The 22,539-nt window shown below is 30.0% G+C and overlaps 1 protein-coding gene across 10 annotated transcripts in view; it reads right to left on the reverse strand.

Moving 5' to 3' along the window:
• The window catches only part of LOC121126783 (integrin alpha-PS2), a 130,023-nt gene that overhangs the window by 31,036 nt on the left and 76,448 nt on the right, over positions 1–22,539 (reverse strand). For 8 of the 10 annotated variants that reach the window (XR_011782583.1, XR_011782582.1, XM_071892065.1 and 5 more), the window contains 5 exons: positions 20,582–20,742; positions 18,914–19,151; positions 12,912–13,148; positions 12,644–12,856; positions 11,600–12,560 (listed from right to left, as the gene is read on the reverse strand). Coding sequence is in view for 7 of the 10 variants with exons in the window: in XM_071892065.1 (XP_071748166.1) it covers positions 11,600–12,560; positions 12,644–12,856; positions 12,912–13,148; positions 18,914–19,151; positions 20,582–20,742 (1,810 nt within the window). In the remaining 3 variants the exon portion in view is untranslated. Of the gene's footprint in view, positions 1–4,444; positions 4,559–11,599; positions 12,561–12,643; positions 12,857–12,911; positions 13,149–18,913; positions 19,152–20,581; positions 20,743–22,539 lie in introns of all 10 variants that reach the window. The other 2 variants (XR_011782581.1, XM_071892067.1) reach the window with 2 other exon arrangements.

Raw genomic sequence — 22,539 nt, forward strand, 5'->3', positions numbered from 1 at the left:
ATGCAGTGTATGAATAAGAGTGCCTGGAATTTGTAAATCATCCAACTGAGTCCTGATATGCCACACAAGACCCTTTCTGACTCTTACCATTTTCTTTCTTCCATCAGCTGTAACACCTTGAGGCTGATTCCACTGAAGGCAATATTTTTCGAACGTCCATGAAAATGTCTTTTCCAGTTATTGTTTCATGCATGCTGCAAACAGATGCCAACTCCTACGTTATCTGAAAGTCCCAATTGACAGCACAAATAAACACGAGAAGTTGTGAAGTGCTCGAATGATCAGTAGACTCATTCAGCGCCAGAGAATACCACACAAAGTTCCTAGTTTTTTCGTGTATTTATGCCTCAAAGTTCCTAGTTTTTTCGTGTATTTATGCCTCAAAGTTCCTAGTTTTTTCGTGTATTTATGCCTCAAAGTTCCTAGTTTTTTCGTGTATTTATGTCTCAAAATTCTCTCCAATTTATTTTGTTCTCTACACAACTAAACTTGCCAAAAAGGCTGGTACTTCTAAACAAATCGACTTTCTCAGGACGCAACTAATTTGCTGATTCCATTAAACACTCTTTGATGAGGTTACCATCAGTGGCCGCTTTTCCTCGTGCCGCCATCTAATAACATTAATTTGTAACTTGTAAGAGTGACAAATTCATTTTGAACAAATTTTCTGGCGAAGAAGATTCTTTGAGTTTCTAAACCAGACTTCATGGACTCATATTTATCAGAACGTAACTCTTTAGAAATTTTAAATATGGTATAAATGTTTTGTTACATCGTGAGGCCAAAGATTGTATTCTTTCAAAAGTGTCATTTTATTTCTTTTTATGAAGTTAATCTCTTTCTATTGAGAATGGAGGATATGGAACGTCCAATATATATATGTGTATTTAATGAGGCTGACCAGCTACATTTTGAGTCATAATGTTCTCAGTTTTTATAATCTTAATCTACAATATTTATAAGAAATATATTGTGTAGCATCTCTCTTATACAATGGACTACTGAGTATAAGTCCGATTCTGTATCTTGAAATTCAATGTGATAATTGTGGATAATAACATTTTGATAGTTTTAAAGTTTTTCAACTTTCCATATTTGATTTTCCTTTACATAGGCCAGAATAATAATTACATTATATTGGCGTTTATGGCGTACATGGTTATTTGTGATGCATTCGATAAAATTTATATTCCCTTTCTTGCTGATAATCATTCAAATTTTTGCCAGACTACAGGTTCGGTGTCATTTTAAATTCATATTATAATAAGCAAAAACAAAAAAAAGGATTAATTAAAGTTGTCGAAAATGCATGGACTAAATTTATTTTGATATCTTCCAAGAAAATCTGACGACCGCTAATTCAGTGATATAATTGGAAGTCATTCTTAGGCAATTATTTCCGCCCTCTAAAATGAATACAAAATTATCACACATTTAAATTCCCATCTACTTTTTCTGGAAATATGCATGTTAAAAATTGTCCAATAGTAAACAAGCTATTCATATAAATTTATTAAAACCTGAAAATCTGTACTCTGATTTGCCATTATATATTCCTGAAGAATATATTTTCACAAAAAAATAAACTGCCGGAGGAAAGAATAGAATATCTAACGAAGAATATCGTTCCTTTGCTTTATTATAATGAAAAAAAGTTTTTCAAAAAGTCTATAAAAAACGAATCGAACTTATCCGAGCAGGAATTAGTTATCCCAAGAAAACGATTTTGTGTTGGTATCTACTTCTCACCATAATGATTTTGTTCATCCGTCAACTTTTTTACCTAGATTATCAATTAATTTAGCAGAAGACAGTTTATGAATGTTATCTTTACCAACGAATTATTTTGTACAAGATACTTCCTCATCATCTAGTAGTAATTTGTTAGAAGGTATAATCATTTTCCGTTACTTCATTTCTTAAATTTTAGTCTATTTGTTTTCAGTTATTATGTACATTATGCAACTTTGATAGTACAAATATGGATTTAAATACATCTTTTGAACCAGATCAGGAACTTCTACACGAATCAAAAAATTATATGTTTAAACCACGAGGAAGAAAAAAAGATATTTTACATTTGATAGACGTAATTTTAGGCTTAACCCTTCTCCTGTTCATTTGTTCCTTTCTTTTCCGTTTGGTCGTTCATTTTTCCGTTCAAGCGTCCATTTTTGAATATTTATTTATTCATTTAATATTTATCTAGTTTAAAAAGTGGAAACTAAAACATACTCATTATTATAAAAAGCCCTTTTTTTTCTCAATACATAAAAATGAGCCTCAAGGGTGTAATTTAATAAAACTAGAAAGGCAATCCCAGGTATCCTAAAATGTACAGGGCTCCAATATACTGGTAAAATAATAATCTCAATGTTATATAATCGTGTTCAATTTATTAAGTTGTTTTTTTTTAAGAGCCTCAAAATAGCCTCCAGACAGCTTTTTTAGGGCAGTCTCCAAAAAGTGTCAAGACACAGTGCTTTTATTCACAACAATGCCTAATTTATTTTTTATAATCTTCCTCCTTTAGATAAAAAGCTGAACAGAAATATATTTTTTATAGTAATCTTATTTACATGCAAGGCAGACCCATGACATAGACAATACAGGCAAATGCTAAGAGTGCCATTCATTCAGGGGTTGCCACAATGGGTCCGAAGAAAAATTGTGAGACAGAACCTAAGCCGACTTTCGGGTTGAGGTCAATTTTTTCAACACTATAGTTGGGTCCATAACACTTTGGCCAGGTCCGGTTTTAATTTTAAATTGTCAGGCCCAGTCGTGCTTCATTTTTTTATTTTCTGGCTGACTTTTTTTAAAGAAGCCTCTGATTGGTTTAAATGGTTTTGCTGATTTTTTCATAACCCTGTTACTCCCACCTGTGAGCTTATTTTCCATACCCAACAGTGACCTTAGTTTTTATATAGTGTTAATCTTTCCATACTCTTTCTGTTTTTGTTTTTTTTAATTATTCTTAGATACATTAATGCAAGACTTTGGGGGCGGGGGAGGGGTTGCTTGACGTGTGAGAGGACAAAATTAGACCCGAATCATAAGTCTATATTTGAACTGGGTCCGACCAGTTAAGAACGTCATTTTTCAGAATGAAAATAATAACTTCGTGTCAACGGTATACATATATTCTTTCAGTTGTAATATTTATAATTTATTTTTTACACTTATCTACAGTTTTTGTTTTGTACATAGCATAACTTTATATTTTGCATTGGCTATTGAATATTGATGTTACATTTTTTAATTATTTATTATATTATTACAGGGTTTTATTGTTTCTCAAAATATAAAAAATGACGAAGGTAAAAAATATATTAAGCTTTGTGTAAAAGTATATAATTTATATAAGTTATAATCTTGCACATGGCACCAAATTAATTCGGATTGCCCCTGTTTGATTGCATAGCTAATCAAAATACTACACAAATGAAATTTTAAAATACAAGAAGCAAGAGTAGGTAAAAGCATCAAACGTCATCCACTCTCAGACTCTCAACTGCAAACAGTAGCTTATGACTCAAGATTTGGGTTTGATATTATAATAATTAATCCTCCACTGCTTGCTACGCCCATTCATCTACCTTTGTATGTTACCAAGCCTTAAAAACATTTGTTTCTCTCCAAGTTTATGAAATAATTAAAAGACACCATTGTACATTCATAAAAAACTACAAATTGTGTTGTTAGAAAAGAAAAGATCCATAAAGTCTATAAAGTACCTCTATAGGGGGAAGGGAGTCAGAGGGACTGTGGTACCCAATATAATCCTTCGGACGACCCTATTCTAATGTGATACATCATTCTGTTCTCACAGTGTGAAAGGGAGGGTGTAGGAGCGAATGGTACCGCCAAGTTTAGTTAAAATAATAAGGTTTTTTAAAGTAAATATAAGTTAAGAGCCACAATACAAACATTAATCATCATCTACATTATGGTGAGATCAAGTCGAGTTGCAAATCTTCAAAATATGAAATCAAGTGCAACTCAAGTCCCAGAGATCCCTCCGCTATTTAATTAATTAAGACACAAATTATTAAAATTAATCAATGGATTTGAGTTTCTGTGGAGATGCATTTTTTCTGATGTTATTGTTTCTATACATTTTTTATTCCATGCACTTAAACAAGCACCTCCATTTAAATGAGGGAGTATTGATTACCATAGCTTAATTTTTATTTAGTGGGATATTTTTATAATAATTAACCTTAAAGAATGAAGTAATTGCCATGTTTCTCTAATATAAATTGTAGAGTAATAAACAATCTATATAGAACTATCCTTATTTTATTTTTTTTTAATGAAAAAAAATCGTAAAATATTCTCTTGTATTCATCACACATATAGATAAAAGTTTTACACTTCTAAAAGTAGATAAATTTGAGTTGATGGTCCATAAACTGTATCAATAGATACTATTTTTACTTACCCTATTTTTTAAGATAATTTAAATTTTCAGGTGTGGTCGATGTCTTAGCAATCTGGGGCTTGTCCAATTGTAGTCAGAGGATATTCCTTAGATGGGGCATCCACCGAACATATACTGGAATTAAAATTTATTGGCTCATGAGCGTGCATTTGTCCTCATTAAATTTTCAGCGTTCTCACGCATTTTAATACTTCTTTTGGTCACATAGATATTTTCAAAGAGTCATCTATTCATCCAATTGAATTCATGTTTTTTTGGCATTGCCCAGAAATTGTTATTGACTGTAATTTTTTTTAGACATGTGTGATTCAAGCTTTTCCATACACTTTCAATATTTGAGACACCCAAACAACACTTACCTATGGGAGTCTCCATTATAGTATTTTAAATATAGGGCCTCTTTGAATGCCACGTCAATTTCTCACGTATCTTGTATACCTCTGAAGCAATAGTACACAGAATGGAGTATACCTTCTCAGAGGAGTAGTTTTAGAAAGTATATTTTGGCTCCACGCAATGAACTTTTCTGATATGGTTAGTTGGAAAATGTCGAAATAGTTACAGTTTTCTTTCAAAATCTTTTTCTATTGAGATTTATAGCGGATTCTTTACCATTTTCGGAGATATATTTGCCTAGAAAGGTTTTATCATCATCTCCATGAATTTTTTTTTACCATGGTATCTTTTGAAGTTATCATCTGAGTCTTTCCTATGGTTATTCGGAGTCCATATTCAATCTCATATTCTTTAAAGATATTGAATACTCTATTCAGAGACCTTGTGATTTCATTGCCTGAACCGATAATGGAAAGGTCGTCAGCGTATAAGAGAGCCTTCATAACCTTTTCCTTGTCGATTGTTGTGCCACTAACATTGTTGTCTTTCTGGATCCATTCCCATAATGGATTTATTGCTATGATAAACAAGGATAGCGAAATCACGTCTTCTTATTTACAACTCTTGATATATCAAATCCTCCTTGTAGACCAGGTACGATTAATTATGACTTGGAATTTCCTATGTAACTGCTATTTTTTTTTAAACAAATCACTAGGAGTTTTTTATCCTTGAAATTGATTTATTAGGAACATAATAGTAAGTATAGAGCTTAATATGAGGAATCAAATATCAAAGTTGTTAATATTTATTCAGCTCCCTATATGGGTAAATATTAACATAGTATGATAAAATAATAAATAAATACAAATTATTTAAGTAGGTTTTAAAATTGACCATTATTCAGGCCAACACATCCTCAATTTTTGTAAGGATGATGATTTTTATTCCCCTCTAATATGCTTCATTGAATAATAATAATTGCAAAATCTTAAAATTAATCATTGCAAGTTGATACTCCTTTGAACTTCTCTAATGTTAATCATCCGACAGTACGTGTCAAGAAGTAATTCATGTATGAACTATATTATTTTTATCTTGAAAAATCATATTCCAAAACGATAAGCACTCTTCACTTTATCGTCGTGGATCAGATTAAGCCCAAATTTTTTATAATTAAACAAAATTGTTATATTGGGTGTCTATGGTGGTTATTTTTTTATGAAATTACCCATATACATACAGTGTCAACACAATATTGTAGACACTTGATATTATTCACATAATGACCGTTAGGTAACAGTAAATTACTACAACCTTTTCCAAAATATTGGATCAGTAGTTGAGAACACGTGGTGCTGACAACAATGGAATCCTAAAACTTTAACCCAAAAGAAAAACCGCAGTTATGGTGATTCGCGCCGGTTTTAACGACTGTGACATAATGAAAGATGCCTACATGGTGATGAACACAATGAAGAACATCAGGGCCATTTGTTATTTGTTTTTTGTCCTTAAGTCCGAGATAATTCCCTTATAATAATATGGTTTTAACTTGTGAGTAAAATCACAATAATTCAAATATTAAACAGATGAAACCGTTTTATATCATCCACACCTCTTTCTTGAAGGCGAAGAAATCATAAAAAATACCTGAAATTATTGAAGAAAGAGAGGTTTTGTCAATAGGTCCTCCAAAACCAGAATAAGATATTGCAGAAAAGATAGACTGAAGAATAATAATTAACAAAGAGTGAAATAATGCATGTTATATTAGTGCATCAGCACGTCGGTGAACCTACCCTTAAGGTGGGTTCAATGAAATGCTTACGCACTCATTTAGGATGCATAGTATGTGTCTTTTTGTTATTAAAAATACAATTCATTTCATCAAATTTTATTAAATGAAATCTCTAGACTTATCCAATAATAACAACATCGTTATGACTGAAGTGAAATCGATATCTAGGGATCTACCAATGAAATGTCAAAGGATGGTTCAGACTTGAAAGAGTATTTAGTAAAGTATATAGACGTATAAGGTATATATTTATCTTCTCGAGAACATCTAACCCTAGCCTTCAAAATAAATGTATATGAAGAGTTCATTAAGTGTAAAGAACATAAGAAAATATCTTGCAACAAACCTGCTCTATTTGTAAAATACACGAAAATATTGAAAAGTAGGAACCAGATCAACCTTATTAAAAGAAAATATACATCTAATAGTCCTCTTTAACTGTCCTTTTCACCATTTCCTATAAGTATTCAACAAAAGAAATCGGTATAAGAACTCGATTTTTTTTCATTAAACGTTAGGAATCAACTCGTTTAAAAGCAAGCTTCCCAAAATATGTTTCGAAATTTTAAAAAATGATAAGAAAAAAACTAATGGAGAGTTAGGTCATTTTTACATAATATATTAATATAAAAAATGTAAAAATTCTAGGAAATAATTTCAAAACTTATCAATAATAAATATAAATCAAACTGAATTTAATGATTCAAATCTATTTACTCTAAGAACACAATTTACATATACTGCTACTCACTTTAAACGATCCTGGACATTTATAATAGATACGGAAGCAGAAACATCTTTAATTCCTTACTCAAAATTCATAAATATAAAGCTACCTTGTATTTAAACTACTTGCTGCAAATAATCAGATAATAATTTATATGTAAGGAAACTTAAACAAGTAAATCAATGCTTCATATTCAAATTAATTAATTAGTATTTACTTACTGTCAACTGTGCATATAAAGTATGTAATAATAAATAATCATAAGTAATTAATTTTTTTCATCGGAATATTACTTAATCTATATTCTTGCAACCTAATTAGCTTATTATATTTAATTTTTTTAATAAATATTATACCATTAATTGACCATAAATCAATCAAAATCGACATTTCTTAAAAACAATTTTTTTTAAATTAAAGTATAAAGTCTATTCTATAAGTTCAGCTATGATATAGAGCATTGAAAGAAAAAATATATTAGCATCTAAGTAAGGTCCTTCATTTTACTCGATTTTTTGGTGGTTATATACATTTTTTATTAAATATAATCAAAATAACGTAATAGATAATTCATTTGTTAAATACCAAATTGTTTTTATCAATTTATTACTTTTTTTAATTCCAATATATGTCGTTTTTTCATATCGAAATATGGCACTGAATCTTAGTTATACCTTAAGAACTTGATTTTTAAAGAAAGGCTTTAAAGACCAAACCTTCATGAATTGAAAGTTTTAAAATGATATTTTCGTGTTCTACGGCTTAAATAACAATAATAGATGTCTGTTTCAGCCTGAGGGAAAAAATATTGTTGCATTGTGTAATTAAAGGGGTGATGCCAAAGTTTTATGCAGACTTTACTCAACAATTCTACTCCATGTCCAATAAGGACTTGGATTTATAACTCCGTGAAACCAATCCTCAGTTTGACTTTTTGTTTTTCATAAACACACTCGTATTTAATTACTCAATGCTTATATGTTCTCTCCAGAAAAACGAAACAATAATAATATTAGCTTGAACATTTATTTTATATGACCTGATGAGTTATTGAGTACTTTAGGCTCTAGAGCACTTCCTGGATGATTTTTTCTCTAGCTCTTCAATAAATCTTATTTAATTGTTGTGTACTTTAAAGCTTTAAGCCAAGTAGCGAAAAGAGGACACACTGGATCAACAGCTGAAAAATATATTTGTGCACTGAAACTTTTTGGTCCGTTAGAAGTACCCTTTAGTTATTATTTGGAAATATATTTAGGAGTTATGATGTTATCTAATATATTTTACTTTATACAAGATACCCATACGAGGTCCGGAAGACTTAGCTATGGAGTTCAAGTCAAGTCTCGAATCCATTTTCCTACCTTTGACAAATATTTGACCATCGTATCCTAAATTTCACATTGATCATTGTACTGTTAATTAATTAATCATAAATGTAGAATTGAAAACTCCTCTTCTCATTGGGGGATATTCAAAAAAGGAAAAAATCAAAAAATAAAATAATTTATTCTTTCTACAGAGCAATTTTAGAGTGGAAGGTGTGCTTTATCAATCATCCTTCCTAACTATATTTATATCCCAGTCTATTTCAATAAAAAAAAAATAACAGTCATGTCATATGAAAACCAACATCTTGCGAAAAAATGTTAAAACGCTGCATCTTTGTATTTTCTCAAGCTAACGGTCGCGTTTCATTACTTTATTTAGATGCTTTATTGTACTTTTTTATTTTTTTATATGAACTTTAGCTACATATGTTCGTGGTTAAATATAAGTTCTTAACTCATTTTATAGTATAAATAGAATTGTATAAAATATGAGTTGAACTATGTGCTTGTGAGATTTCGTTCATTTTTGCATACGGTTCTTATACAACTTTATACTTATTTACTCTCTTTCTTCCTTTTCTTTTTAATATGACGCACACTTTCAATTGCATTGTTATTTTTTAGATCAAGTATCTACGTAGTACTAAAATACACTCAAAAATGATTCTAAGGAGGATATACAGGCATACAAATAAACTTTGTATTATTAATCAAATATAAATTTAAAATCTTTATACCACCTTGGCTCTACACTAGAAATATTAAAAACGATATGTACATTTGTATAAAATATGATATTAACGGTTGTAAAAAAATCATTCTAGTTAACAAACTAAATAATTTTTCTTTTTTTAAATTTTGATAAGCTGTTAACATTATTTTGTCATTCTTGAGGAGAGAAGGTCTTAATATAAAGCAATGATGTCACAAGCAAAACTCGTAAATTGGTACTCGAAAAAAAAGCAAAAAAACTCGACTCGTGAGCATAAAAGCTGAGTGTTACTCGGAGCTCGTCCAAACCTCGTAATTAGACAAAACTTGGGATTCTCTTTTTCTTTTTCGAGCCCATTATAACATGTAAATCTTCTTGGACTGACTTCCTTTCTCTGCTAAATTTATAATTTATGTATTCCCAGAGGCAAGACTATGTTGGCTTTTGTGAATCTGTACTATTAAGCCCAGTTCGTTTTAAAAGTAATCATCAAACCAATTTACATACGACACAATGGTCTGTATTGATATAGATTAATTTCTAAATGTATAAGGGAGGAGCAGCTATTAAAAATAAATTCGAATGTTCAAATCTGATTTCACTCTACTAACTACAAATTCGTTTAACGTATCCCTTGAAATTTAAGCTAAACCATATTCCTCATTCCTCTGCCAGCATTTTCAGAATTAGGATATTAAATTTCTAACTTTTTTTTTTTTGTATAATTAGTAGTTACATTTTGAAATTGATTTATTGGTTAAAATTTCAATATGCAGTATTTGATAAATAATAATAATAAATTAAACACTAAGAATTTTAATGATTAGGAAAGTAATGGTGAAGTTGATGGCCCATGTGACTCAAACAGCATTGTTTATCTTTTTAAATCTCTAGTTAAACCACAAGATTAGAAAATTGTTAACCTTGCATATATTATACAAGTTTTAAATTCAAACGTTCAAATACTGAAAGTCATTCCTCTCCATCTACTCAAACTTAATGATGAAAATGCTGTGTAAAATGGGCATGTTAACAAAATAAATCGAAAATCAACCCTGAAAATTTGAATAATATTTTGGAGAAGAGAAAGAATAATGCTCATGACGTTTCATTAGATCAGCTACAATCAGCTGTTACAAGGGAGGAAGGAGAAAGGGATATAAATAAGGACATTTGCTAGAATTACTCCAAATTCAATCCTCAATTCTACTCAGAGTCCAACAAGGACTTATAATTATGACCTGCAACAAATTATAAGGGTCTTTTAAGAGTACACACAAATTTTCAATCAGGTTATGAATATAATTTAATCTATTTAGGAAAAGATGTTCACTACTCAGGAATTAAATAATAATAACAACTGCTAAGGAAAAGAAGACGCATTCTTCAGATTACCAATTCCCAAAGAAAGAAAAAAAAAACAGGCCATCAAAAAAATACACCAGATTTTCATCACTGCTCACACTCTTTCTCGTTATAAAAAGGGAGAGGGTAAAAATTGATTTATAATCTTTGCAGCAAAAAAAATTAAAGTTTCTGTTGTCAACAGCACGACCTTAATCAAACACTACATGGAAAACATTCCTGAAGTCCCATAAAATAATTTTATCAATAATAATAGTTTACAACTATCAGTCTATGATTATGCCCCGAAAATAATATTTGTTAATTGGTGCTCGAAAAGATAAGCTTGATCAAAAGGCAGCTATGATTCCAATCAAGGATCTAAAAAAATGTATCCATTGTTTGAATGATTTTTGTGAGTAACGAGTTTTTTTTAGACTTCTTAATTGAAACCATAGTACACTATGGTTTAGAATGATTGTAATAACATATTTATTAAGAAAATCGTATTATTCAATGAGAGAATATCAAATCACTCTATTTCACTAAGTTGACATTTGAAGAAAATAAACTTAAATCCCATAAGTGGATTATAACCTTAAATTCTTTACAACAATGATTCTCAAAGTGTGGTACTTCAACTTCGTCTATGTGATACGTTGAGTCGTGACTGGTAAAATAATTTAGTCAAAATAATAAATAAATGTTGTTAAAGAAAAAAATAACATGTCCTATGTATTAAAAAAAGGCATGATACATTTTTATATAACTTTCTGTCAAAAAATGTCAAATGGTGGTGTTTGAAGATCATTATATTTCTCAGGTTGTACACAATGTAAAAATATAGTGCTGCTCTAGAACATAAATCTCACATAAATTGTAATTGAAAATTCAGCTGATTTACCTATAATTTCTGAAGGTTTGTGATACACTTTCTTCTTATATTCATACATTCCTTTCATAATATCATCATGAGGTAAAAAAATTTTTCCCATATATTGTTGATTTGATTCGAGATCTTTGAAAGTATTAGAAGCTATTGAGTGTAATTTTTTATTAGGCATGAGCTTTGAATTTTGAGATCCAACCCATTTCCATTTATTTAACTGTTCTGACCATTCCCAATTTCCAGTTTCAGGAAAAAGGATTTGATGATCTTCATTGGAAAATTTATGTGTATCAATATTATTATTTATATATATAGATTGAAGTAAGTGCTGTTTAGAGTCTATATTCGATTTTCTGATCGGTATTTGGGTATTATCATTTAATTTTAATGAATCAAAATTATTATTTAAGCCTTTGTTGTAACTCAATGTTTCGTTATCATAACTACTATTTCTTGGATAAATATATATATTGTTCTGAGGAAAGTTTAATGTTAAATTTTTTGGTTCTAAATTTTTGTCACTATTTACATTCGGTGAATTAATTGGAGACTCAAGTCTATGAAAAATTCGTATATAAGAACCATTATCAAGTCTTCTCCAATCATTAAAACTATGATCAATAGCATTGTTTTCATCAGATTTGTTAATTATTTGCACTTTTTTCTCTTCAATAGAATTATTTAAAACAACATCTTTGTTTTGGTGTTCAGATAAGTGATTGCTTGAGTGTTTGTTTTTATTAGTATCAGAAGATTGACTATTTGAGGAAATACGAAAATACTTAAAATCTGAATTATTCAATCTATTAATATTTGCTTCGACTTTATGCATGGAAAGGCCTTCTTTTAAATTATCAATCATAATATTTGTTTGTATTTCTGAAGTTAATGGCTTCCGCATCCACCATTCAAATACATCCGATTGATAATTCATTAAACTAGATTTTACTCTCGAATAATTTCTTGAACCTATTGTCTAATTGTATAAAATAGTTATATATTATTGTATAGTTATCGCTAATAACTTATTGAGGAAATAGCGTACCTCAATTGACTCACCTTTATGTACAAGGGGTTTATATTATCAATTGGCTCGCACTGAACTCTGTTTGTATCATATTCAATTCCCAATAGGTATAATGAATGTTTAGAGTTATCAGTAAAAGATGGCCACATAATATAAATATCAGCTTCATTAACAGTTGATGGTCCTTTATTATTTACGTCGTATACATGATAAATCTCTTCACCTATTTCATCTTCTATCATGTACTAAAAATTAAAGTTTCCTATTTTTTATTTTATATAGTCATTAAATAAAACATACTTTGTTTGGTATCAATCCACTGAGATTGTAGGAAACTTGTTCCGGTTTAGAAGTACCCGAAAGCTTTAAATTGGCAAAAACTTTGATCTTTATTAGAATTTTTTTTTCATTGTTATCCATATTGAAACTTTCTTCAGGGTTAGAACTATTAACAGATAAAATAAAATCATAAAACTTCAAAGATTCTTCCTCTGTATGTCCTTCATCTATTGGTTGAAACATGATATTCAATTTTACCTGTTGAAATAATTAAAAGAAGTACACATTATCCATACAACGAATCAGGATTATGATATTTATATAAATGGATATCAAAAAATTTATTTAGTAATAAATAAAACACAGATGTAAAAATAATTGAAAAATACATATAATTACATAACACATTATTGATAAAGAATATATGATAATATAATTAAGTATTGAAGCAATTCTAGCTCTTTTTCTATTAGAAATCCTAGTATATTTTCATTTTAGTTGAAAAGGTCTACATTATTTATTTTTTAAGAGTTTAATAAATCTACATTAAACAAATTTTGTAGATATTAAGCTTAAATAAGCGTTATTCTGTTTGAATTGGATTGAAAAATAGTAAAATAAAACATAGATAATTTTTCAATGACTCTTTTTCATTTTTTAAAAGACATCCTAAAGCCTCCTATTTAAAAAAGTAAATGTATCCAATATTAGGTCCATTGACAGATTATAAAGATATACTTCATTACTTTTTTTAACTAGCTGAATCCTGGGCCAGCCTCAGCTATTATAAACCTCTATGCTAAACGAATTGCAGTGGGGACAAATCTCAATTTGGGGTAGGAATAAAGATAATAATTAATAACTGAGGTCAGGGCCGGTTTTTATTTTTGGAAGGCCTATTTTTAAGTTCATTTTTTATTAAAAAAATATATTTAATATATTTTCCTATAAACTTAGCATCTTTAAAGGAAGAAACAACAAATTTTAAAACTACTTGGTCTTTTTTTACCCAGTATTAATCAAATTAGTGATTCAGATACTTATTACTGAATTGGATATCACTGATATTATACAAAACATTTTCAGCTATTCTACAATCGACAAAAACAAAATGTGTTTTCCAATTCTAGTGCAGTTTATATGCAATTGGCTTTGTGATTAGCATACCTCCTTAAGTTCATATTCAACTATTTTAACGTTTCTTTTTACCAGTTGTTTATGTTAAAACTGTGATTAATTAGAAGTTGAAATCAAAAAGCAGATAAGAGGAGATAATAAGGAATTATTATTATTATTAGGGCGGAATTCTTTAAATGAAAACATCTTCTCTACTTACTAATTCAGTGATAGTAATGGCATCACTAATACGGAGCATAAGTTTCATCATGGGAAGCTCGGTGACATTGCAAATATGTAAAGGTTATAAATTTTGAAGCAACATGTTGAAAACACCTAAAGTTCGAAATTGACTAGAGAGAAGTCAAAGAGTAAATAAATTTGGAAGAGTAGATTAACAATTGACTTGGTTCTCACACAGCAGCCACTGATTTGTAAATCTCTCTTAGACAGTTTATTCAAAGGTTGAAGGTTGACATCGTATATGTACAATTTCATTCTTTAGGATAAGTAAGTATCTAACTGTAACTCAATTTATTATCAATCAAAGAAGAAAAATATTAATTGTAAATTCCAGATTATACATATGAAGTAAGTAAAATCTCGCACCACATACTTCCCTCCCCCCTTGGATACATTTGGGTCTTTCAAATTGTAAATAGAAACAAATTTAGTTTCTTCATAATTTTCAACAAAGTATTAGTGAGCGGCGCTCAAAATTCTTGAGCGGGTATACGCTTACCGTTTTAGAGGAGTAATAAATTTTCGTTCATTTATATAATATTACTTTTTCTGTTTCTACCTCTTATTCTGATTAATATAAAAAAATTTGGGAGTTGAACGATAATTTTAAATATTGCGAGACAACACGGATAAACATGTGTCTCAAGATAAGGTATTATATATTATCCATACTGTATCTGTGGCTCTCTGAAGTCTTTAGTTGACAATTTTGCCTCTCACATAGTTGACCACTCTAAGAAGACTCAGACATAGGTTCCATCAGGGACACCATCAGCTCCTTCGTGTGTAGGGATTACATTGAAATATAAATCTTTCTTTTTTGTAAACGAATTTGCCCAACTGAAATATGATTTTTTTATTTTTACGTCGTAAATTGACATAAGATCTCAAAATCTCGCACAAGCTGAAGTTCAAAAACTTTTCGATTCTGTGCTTGCTCATAATCATCCTCAACTTGGTGATACTGCACGAAACCTCGTCAATATATGTTTCTTAAGACAGTGGTTCCCAAAGTTTTTGTGTCCAAGACTGTTATGGATTTTTCTTTCTAATATGATGTGCAGGGTCAGTAAAATATGTTAATTTTTAATGCAAAATTTATTTTAAATATGTTAAGGAAATATCTTTTAGGTTTTTTTAGTATACTTTATGTCACATATTTATTTCTAAATTGATAAAACTTTGACTCCAAAGGATTTTTCGAACGGGATGCAATGTCGAAACAGGAAGCAAAGTCTTCAATGAAGTACAAAAGGTGCTATCAAAGTTACATGCAGACAAGCTGGAGCCCAAGAACCACCAATAGGAATTGGAAAATTGAAATCATTGAAAATATAAATAAAAATGACATTTTGGATCGTGAAACAAAATTTAAACTAACTAAAATCTTTTGAGATTCTAACCTAGCATTTAGAATCAGATAAAATATGATCAACATCGACCACTGATCTAAATCAAGGTTACTATGTGGTATGATGAAGAAAAAAAAATAAAAACAAGGATTTGTCAAGCTAATGGACTGCATTCCTTTCACTCTACAGAGGGTTATAGAAAGTGATCCAGAGCTATTGTTAATAGCTGTGGATTTCACCATGGCGTATGAGACTTTATCACACGAATAATTATCAAATCGCTGTCAGAAAGGGTTTAGGACACTATATCATTCTAATGGTCGACGTAACCTAAGCAAGAAATAGAACAGCCATAAGGTATGGAAACTAGTGCAGTTATTTTGAGAATAAAAGCAGCGTCCAACATGGGTATCCTCTGTCTGCAAAAGTTTTCTCCCTGTGCTTAGACAAACTTATTCGAGGTATTCACTTAGAAGCCACGATAAAAGGATTCAAACTACCCAACAGAACATTAAAATATCTTTGCTATGAAGATGACCTAACTATGGTGTTTTTAGGAAAACACTAAAATCAATAAGAACATTTATAAGCATGCTTAAAAGTTTTCCAACAAATCTGGTCTTTTTATCAATGAAGAAAAAAACCGCACTTTTATGTCCTTATAGCTCCCTAAAATCCAAAGAGTGGCCACAATTTAGTTTTGGTAAAAACTTTTAAATATTAGGATCATAAGTTGGCCCCAATATCAGGTTGCTGAATTACAAAGAAATAATGTACAGGATAAAATATCTTTAAGCCACTACTCTTACCTAAATTTATGCACATGGGTTAAAGTAAGCGCATGGAAAATGTAAATTGTGACCAAATACTCCCACTTGTTGCGAATATCTTCTTTTGTGGCCGAATATAGTTTCAGAAAAAAATTTAATTCAAGACTATTTCCTTAAAAATCTTAAAGAAAAATATTGTATATCAACTCAAAAGAATACATAATCCAATAAAATATGGTGGTCTTAACATAATATTATATGCTAATTTTTGGAAATGCCTCAATTCCTACTGGATGAGGAAATTGTGGAATACAAAACTCTTTTGGAGCACTCAATTGAACCTCTTTCTGGAAACAAAAGGATTAAAAAACACTAACCGCCCATATTCGGTACTATCTAAAGTCTTCAAAAAACTGGCTGGATTTTTTGCTAAACTCAAAAGATTCTGTGATTGGTTTTCGGAAGTAATCAAAATCTTTCATTGCTTATTGAAGCCGTTGCAAAATCTTAAGAACTCTATAGCAAAGCATCAAAGCCATTGAAATTAAGAATCTAACCACTCCTGACAAATGGTTTCAGTACAAAGTATATTCTGGTACTCTTGAACCAGCAAGGAAATTTTTCCAAGACGACGAGTAGATTGTGTTTTCTACGGTTTAACAGAGAAACAAGCGACACCATCCTGTTGCAATGCAGCAGGTTGACAGAAATCTACAGTACCGTACAAATAAATATTGAGAAGGAATTTGGCCTCCAACTTTCAAAAAAATGATTTTTTATGGGATAGGAAGAAGTAATTTAACATCGGGCTCTGGTCTTATATATATTGCCCTGCAGAAGTAATCCTTGCATTACTAAGGAACTCACTCCTACTGTTCAGTCGAGGATTATATTTAAGTGGTTCGTTAGAACCTAGTAATGGGTGGACATTCTCAATGATAGAGCTCCCTACCGAGCATATCTTCAACCTTCAAACATATGCTCTAGAATGCCCCCATATTTCATATTCCATTAATATATATATGCTCTCACATATCATCTTTGAAAAAGGCACATATCTCAGCAGAAGGAATATTTAATGGACGATCTTGGTATCCCAGGCCTTCGACTTTTCATACCTAGTGAGTGAGGTATTACTGAAAAATTTGACAAATTCCTGTATGGTAGATACATTTTTTTAACTCATTTCTTCTCTCCGTATCGGCACTGCAGCTAAAAACTTCAATCCCTAGAAGTGAGAAAGACATAACAAGACATAATTTGCTAAAACCATCATATGTCTTAAGATAGTCGTCAAAGTTGGATAAAATCCCAGCTTTATCCAATTTTGATGGAAACTCTCGAAATTTTTTGGAAATCCTGAATGACTTCAATAGATTGGAAGATGGAAAAAGCCATTTTTTCCTGTTTTCCCGTTAGAAATAAGGAAAGTTCGTTTGCATATAATAAGTACTTCAGTGAATTTTCATTTATCTTCAGCCCTTCAAGGCTAGAATTGTACTTGATAATCTTGTTCAATCCATTCATTGTGATTAAAAAGAGGCCTGGCGATTGCAAATCTCGTTGCCGAGCTCTTCACTGAATTCAAAACTTAGAATGAACACCAGGAATGCCAATGCTAGATGATGACTTTCTAAGGATGGCCAAGACCATGTGAATAAGCCCATCCGGGCTTCCGGTCCGTACCTTTATAGTATTTCGACAATGAACTTGTGTGAGACAGTATCGAGTTATTTTTCCGTGTTGACCAAAGTGGTAGCAGTCTTGGATGATACAAATAAGTCTATAACATAATGTACAGAGTGCGGTATATCTTCTACCATTCTTAAAAAAAAATTTAATTAACCTTTTTTCCATGAAAATGTTTCATGCAAATAAATAATTTTTCCTTGTTCAAAAATTCTTTCATTTTGAGGAGAAGCTACAGCTGAACCCCTGACCTGCTGAACACCTTTTGTTTTTCTAATAAATTGTAATATAAAAAAATATTTCATACTACACTCTTTAGGCTTCTGGTGATTAATGAATATGATCAGAAATAGTTATATACTTAAAATTGACGTTTTATTATTTGTGTTGTTCTTTCTTATTTCTTATTCAGTAGTTTCAATTTATTTTTAGAAGACGATCCTAAGATTAATTTCTCCTTACAACATGGAATTATTTATGTAACGCTGATAACGATATAATATATAATTTTTTCTACCTTAATTTTAATCACTAATTTTTATATTGTTGCTATATGCATCATTCTATTTGAGTCATAAAATTTTAGGTTTGCTGACCTAAACTAATACATTCATATTAACTGTTACATCTAAGAAATATCTTTTGTAGGTCTTTTATTAACCAAAAGATGATCTAATAATAGTAAATCATAATTTCAAAATGCTTGAGACAAATTTAATATATAAAATTACATTAAAAGCTTTATTTAGAAAATAATCGAAAATAACGCTAAATATGAATCTTTTAATATATTTGGTTTTATATACACACTTAAACCTAAATAATTATGCTTTAATTATATATAAATAATTACTTGACTACTTGATGGAAGTGGATTCCCGATTTCACACTTCAGACTTCTATTGTTATCATTGTTTGGAGGTGAACATAACACAGAAATAGAGCTGTCTTCTGAAGTTTTTGTCCTTATATAGTTAACTCCCTTAGGTACTGATAAATACAGGTAGGCGTTGTATGCATCTTCTCCCAAATTTTTTATATGGGTAGAAATTTCAAGTTTTTCGTCTGAACCGATTGTATAAGTGTCAGAACTAAATACAATAAATACATGTATAAATTGTTGGATGAACGAGAAAACTTTTGTATGTGGTATCATTGATAGTAATCCTACTCAGAAATGAAATATTAGATTTGTAACGCAATTCAAAACTGAGTTATAATATTTTAAAAATAAATAAGTTTTTTGATGTTTTGAATTATGATATATTGTAAATCAAAGTATTTTATTATTTAATAACGAGCATAATTAACAAGGCTTATGTTAGATCTTTTTGGATTTTTGTCATTAAAAAAAAAAAAAAGAGTTCACCTAAGCTGTTGACGTAAAAATTACATCTGAATATAACACATTTATACATCATTGAAAAAGCGTTGAGTAATAGAGTTATGGAATTAAAAGTAATGATGTAATTTATACAAAATATAACACAATTTATATCGCATGAAAATAGAATAATATTGTATTCAAGATTTACTAATGCACAAAAAAATACTGTATAAATGTAGTTATGATTTTTATAGAAATAATTCCATGAGAGCTAAACTTAAAAAAAAAAAATATTTAAAAGTGTTATAGGTATGTTTAGATCAGGGATGGGAAACATCCATGATAAAGAGGGACTATTTCTTTATCACTATCATTAGAGGGCCATATGACCTTGCACTTAAATCAATTTGATATGACCGACACTACAAATGATTCTCAATAAGAACACTAAATACATTTATTGATATCTGTCTATTTATTGCACCAACATACAACTATTTTATGCATATTAATGCATTTTTACATGTTCTTAATAATCAAACAAGATAAAACATGTGCTTAAAAAAAGTACTAAAAGGAATTTTAGCTCCTTCATATAAAAAAGTTTCTTAAAAAAATTTAGTGCAAATAGCTCACATTCAATAGTAGCAACATTAATTAAACTTAATGAGGAACCTGTGGTCCAGTCTGCTGGCTCACAATGTATTAGATGTTAATTTCAATTTTTATTGTCTCAACGAACATGAAATGGAACAGAGTATCATCTCTGTTACTCTCTTTGGATATTATGTACTTCATGTGCGGGCCGCACAGAGTGAGGTAGAGGGCTGTGTACGGTCCGGGCTACCAGGTGCCCATTCATGGCTTCTAGGGTTAAAATGTATTTCTATAAGTAATTTTTTAAGATATCCAATATCCAAAACTAAGTTCAAGGTTATTTTTTTTTTCACTACAAAAAATTAGGATTATAATATGTCACAAATAAAAAATTCATCAACAATCTAATTTATTGATGTTACATACTTTAGAACTCAGTGTTGGATTGAGTTATTGATCCAATATTTCTTTTCTGAGAAGGACTATTATAAATTATGCTACATACAAAATTTGAGTTAAAACCGTTTCTTTTTGAAAATTTCTCGTAACATATATATATATATATAATATCTTTATAAGGTAATCTTTTAAACCTACGAGGAAGCAAATACTGATAAATTGGGAATACATTCATTGTCGACGCCACAATTTTTTTTGATAGAAATGCTATCAGTTACACTTCGATCATCGAGACTAAGTACAGGAAGAATTTCTTCTTTTCCTTCGACATTACTAAGTTCATCCATGACATATTTTATCTGAAATGTACATTGAAATTTAGTTGAGGCTGTGAAAAAAAAATTACATAAAGAATATCTTCAATAATTTTATTAAATAATATAATTGTAAAAAACCAGTAAGTGTTAGGAAAAATTATTCCTTAAAGGGCATTTTCTATTTTGCCCAAATATTAATAATAAAATTATGTATATATTTTAGGATATGTATAATTCCCCAAATTACAATCGATTTCTTTCGATTTAATGGATTCTCTAGAATTATAATGGGTGTGTAGGGAAAATGCTCCCTTCGCCAAAGAATGTGAACGTGAATTGTGCCTAAATTGCGGTGAAAATAAAACCGCACCTAAAAAAATGTAATAAAAATATGGCATCTTGGAGAGACGACATATTTACTAACATCAATTATTAAAACTATTGTGTTTTTTGATCGCTGATACATTAGAATTTCAAAATAGAGATGACTAATAACCTATTTTGATCTCATCAACATAATATATCGACTGAAAATCTCATAGGTTAACATAGTAAAACACATTTATTTAGCAAAATTCGATTTATTTATTCAATGTAGTTACCTTCGAGGGCAATACAATTATAGCGTTCATACCTTTTTCTGGTGCCATTTTTATAATACAATTATTCTGTAGTCCCCAAATAAGCTTCAATTTCCCCGATTAACTTTTCATTAGTTTTGATTTTTTTTCTGTGAGCATTTTTATGTGGTCTATAAAAAGGAAAAAGTCATTGGGGGTAGAGGTGGAGAATACGGGAAATCAATTTTGTAGTCTAATCCATTCATTTTTGCTATCGTTTTCAGTTATTTGTGCGCGGCACCAATTTTACACACAGTCTTCGCATGTCCAAATATTTATGCACAGTATATCTAATACGTTCTTTTGATATCAGTAAAGTCTCAGCTATGTTGATCAACTTCCCTTTACGACCATACAAAATTATTTTTGGACATTTTTTAAGTCTTTGTCGAAATTATACTGCGTGTATCGTCTTCAACGCTAATTTCACTTCGTTTAAATTTAGCAAATCATTTTTAACAGATAATTTCGCTGGTCCCAATAATGCATATCTAACCCTGCTTCAGCTTCGACTATATTTGCCCTCCCCATACCAAATAGTACAAATACTTCCCAATATCCTGGCTCAAAGTTAACAATATGTTTCAAATTAAGAAATATAAATATTTTATAATTTTCAGAACTAGATAGTGAACAACAGCGTATTTGATATCGTTATATATTTGTCCAGTCTTTGCAATATCATCAAAACTAGTCAAACCAGTCAATATCTGAAACTGGGAGGTGAACTTCTGGCCATCATTGATGTCTTTAAAGGAACGCATAATTCTCCTCTCCTAAAATTCAATATGTAGTCCTTGGTGATAAGATATGCATCATAAGATTTCGAAGCTTCAGTAATAATTTTGAGAGACCAAGGAGTAGGATCATTGTTTATCTCTGTTGAGTGTATTAGAATCTTCAAGTATTAAGAAACAATTTGTGGTCCCTATCTTTTTAGGTAAAAACGTTCTCGTTAATTCCTATCGTATAAAGCTATATCGGTTGTTTTAGTAGGCTCCTAAAGAATGATTTTTTTTGTTTGCACTTTGGCAAACAACATCTATTGTCCTATTGGAATAAAAGGTAGATAATTTATTTCAAAAAGTATTTGTGAAGCTCCCCAGTACATAGATTAGTGATAAAACTCGTTTATATTTTGGGCTTGTTAAAAAAGAAGACCTTGAAAATTTGAAAAATGTTTTGGAAGATAGCAGGGTAGCTGTCCTGACGTCCTTAT

Source organism: Lepeophtheirus salmonis, chromosome 12, assembly GCF_016086655.4.
Source record: "Lepeophtheirus salmonis chromosome 12, UVic_Lsal_1.4, whole genome shotgun sequence".
NCBI lineage: Eukaryota > Metazoa > Arthropoda > Copepoda > Siphonostomatoida > Caligidae > Lepeophtheirus > Lepeophtheirus salmonis.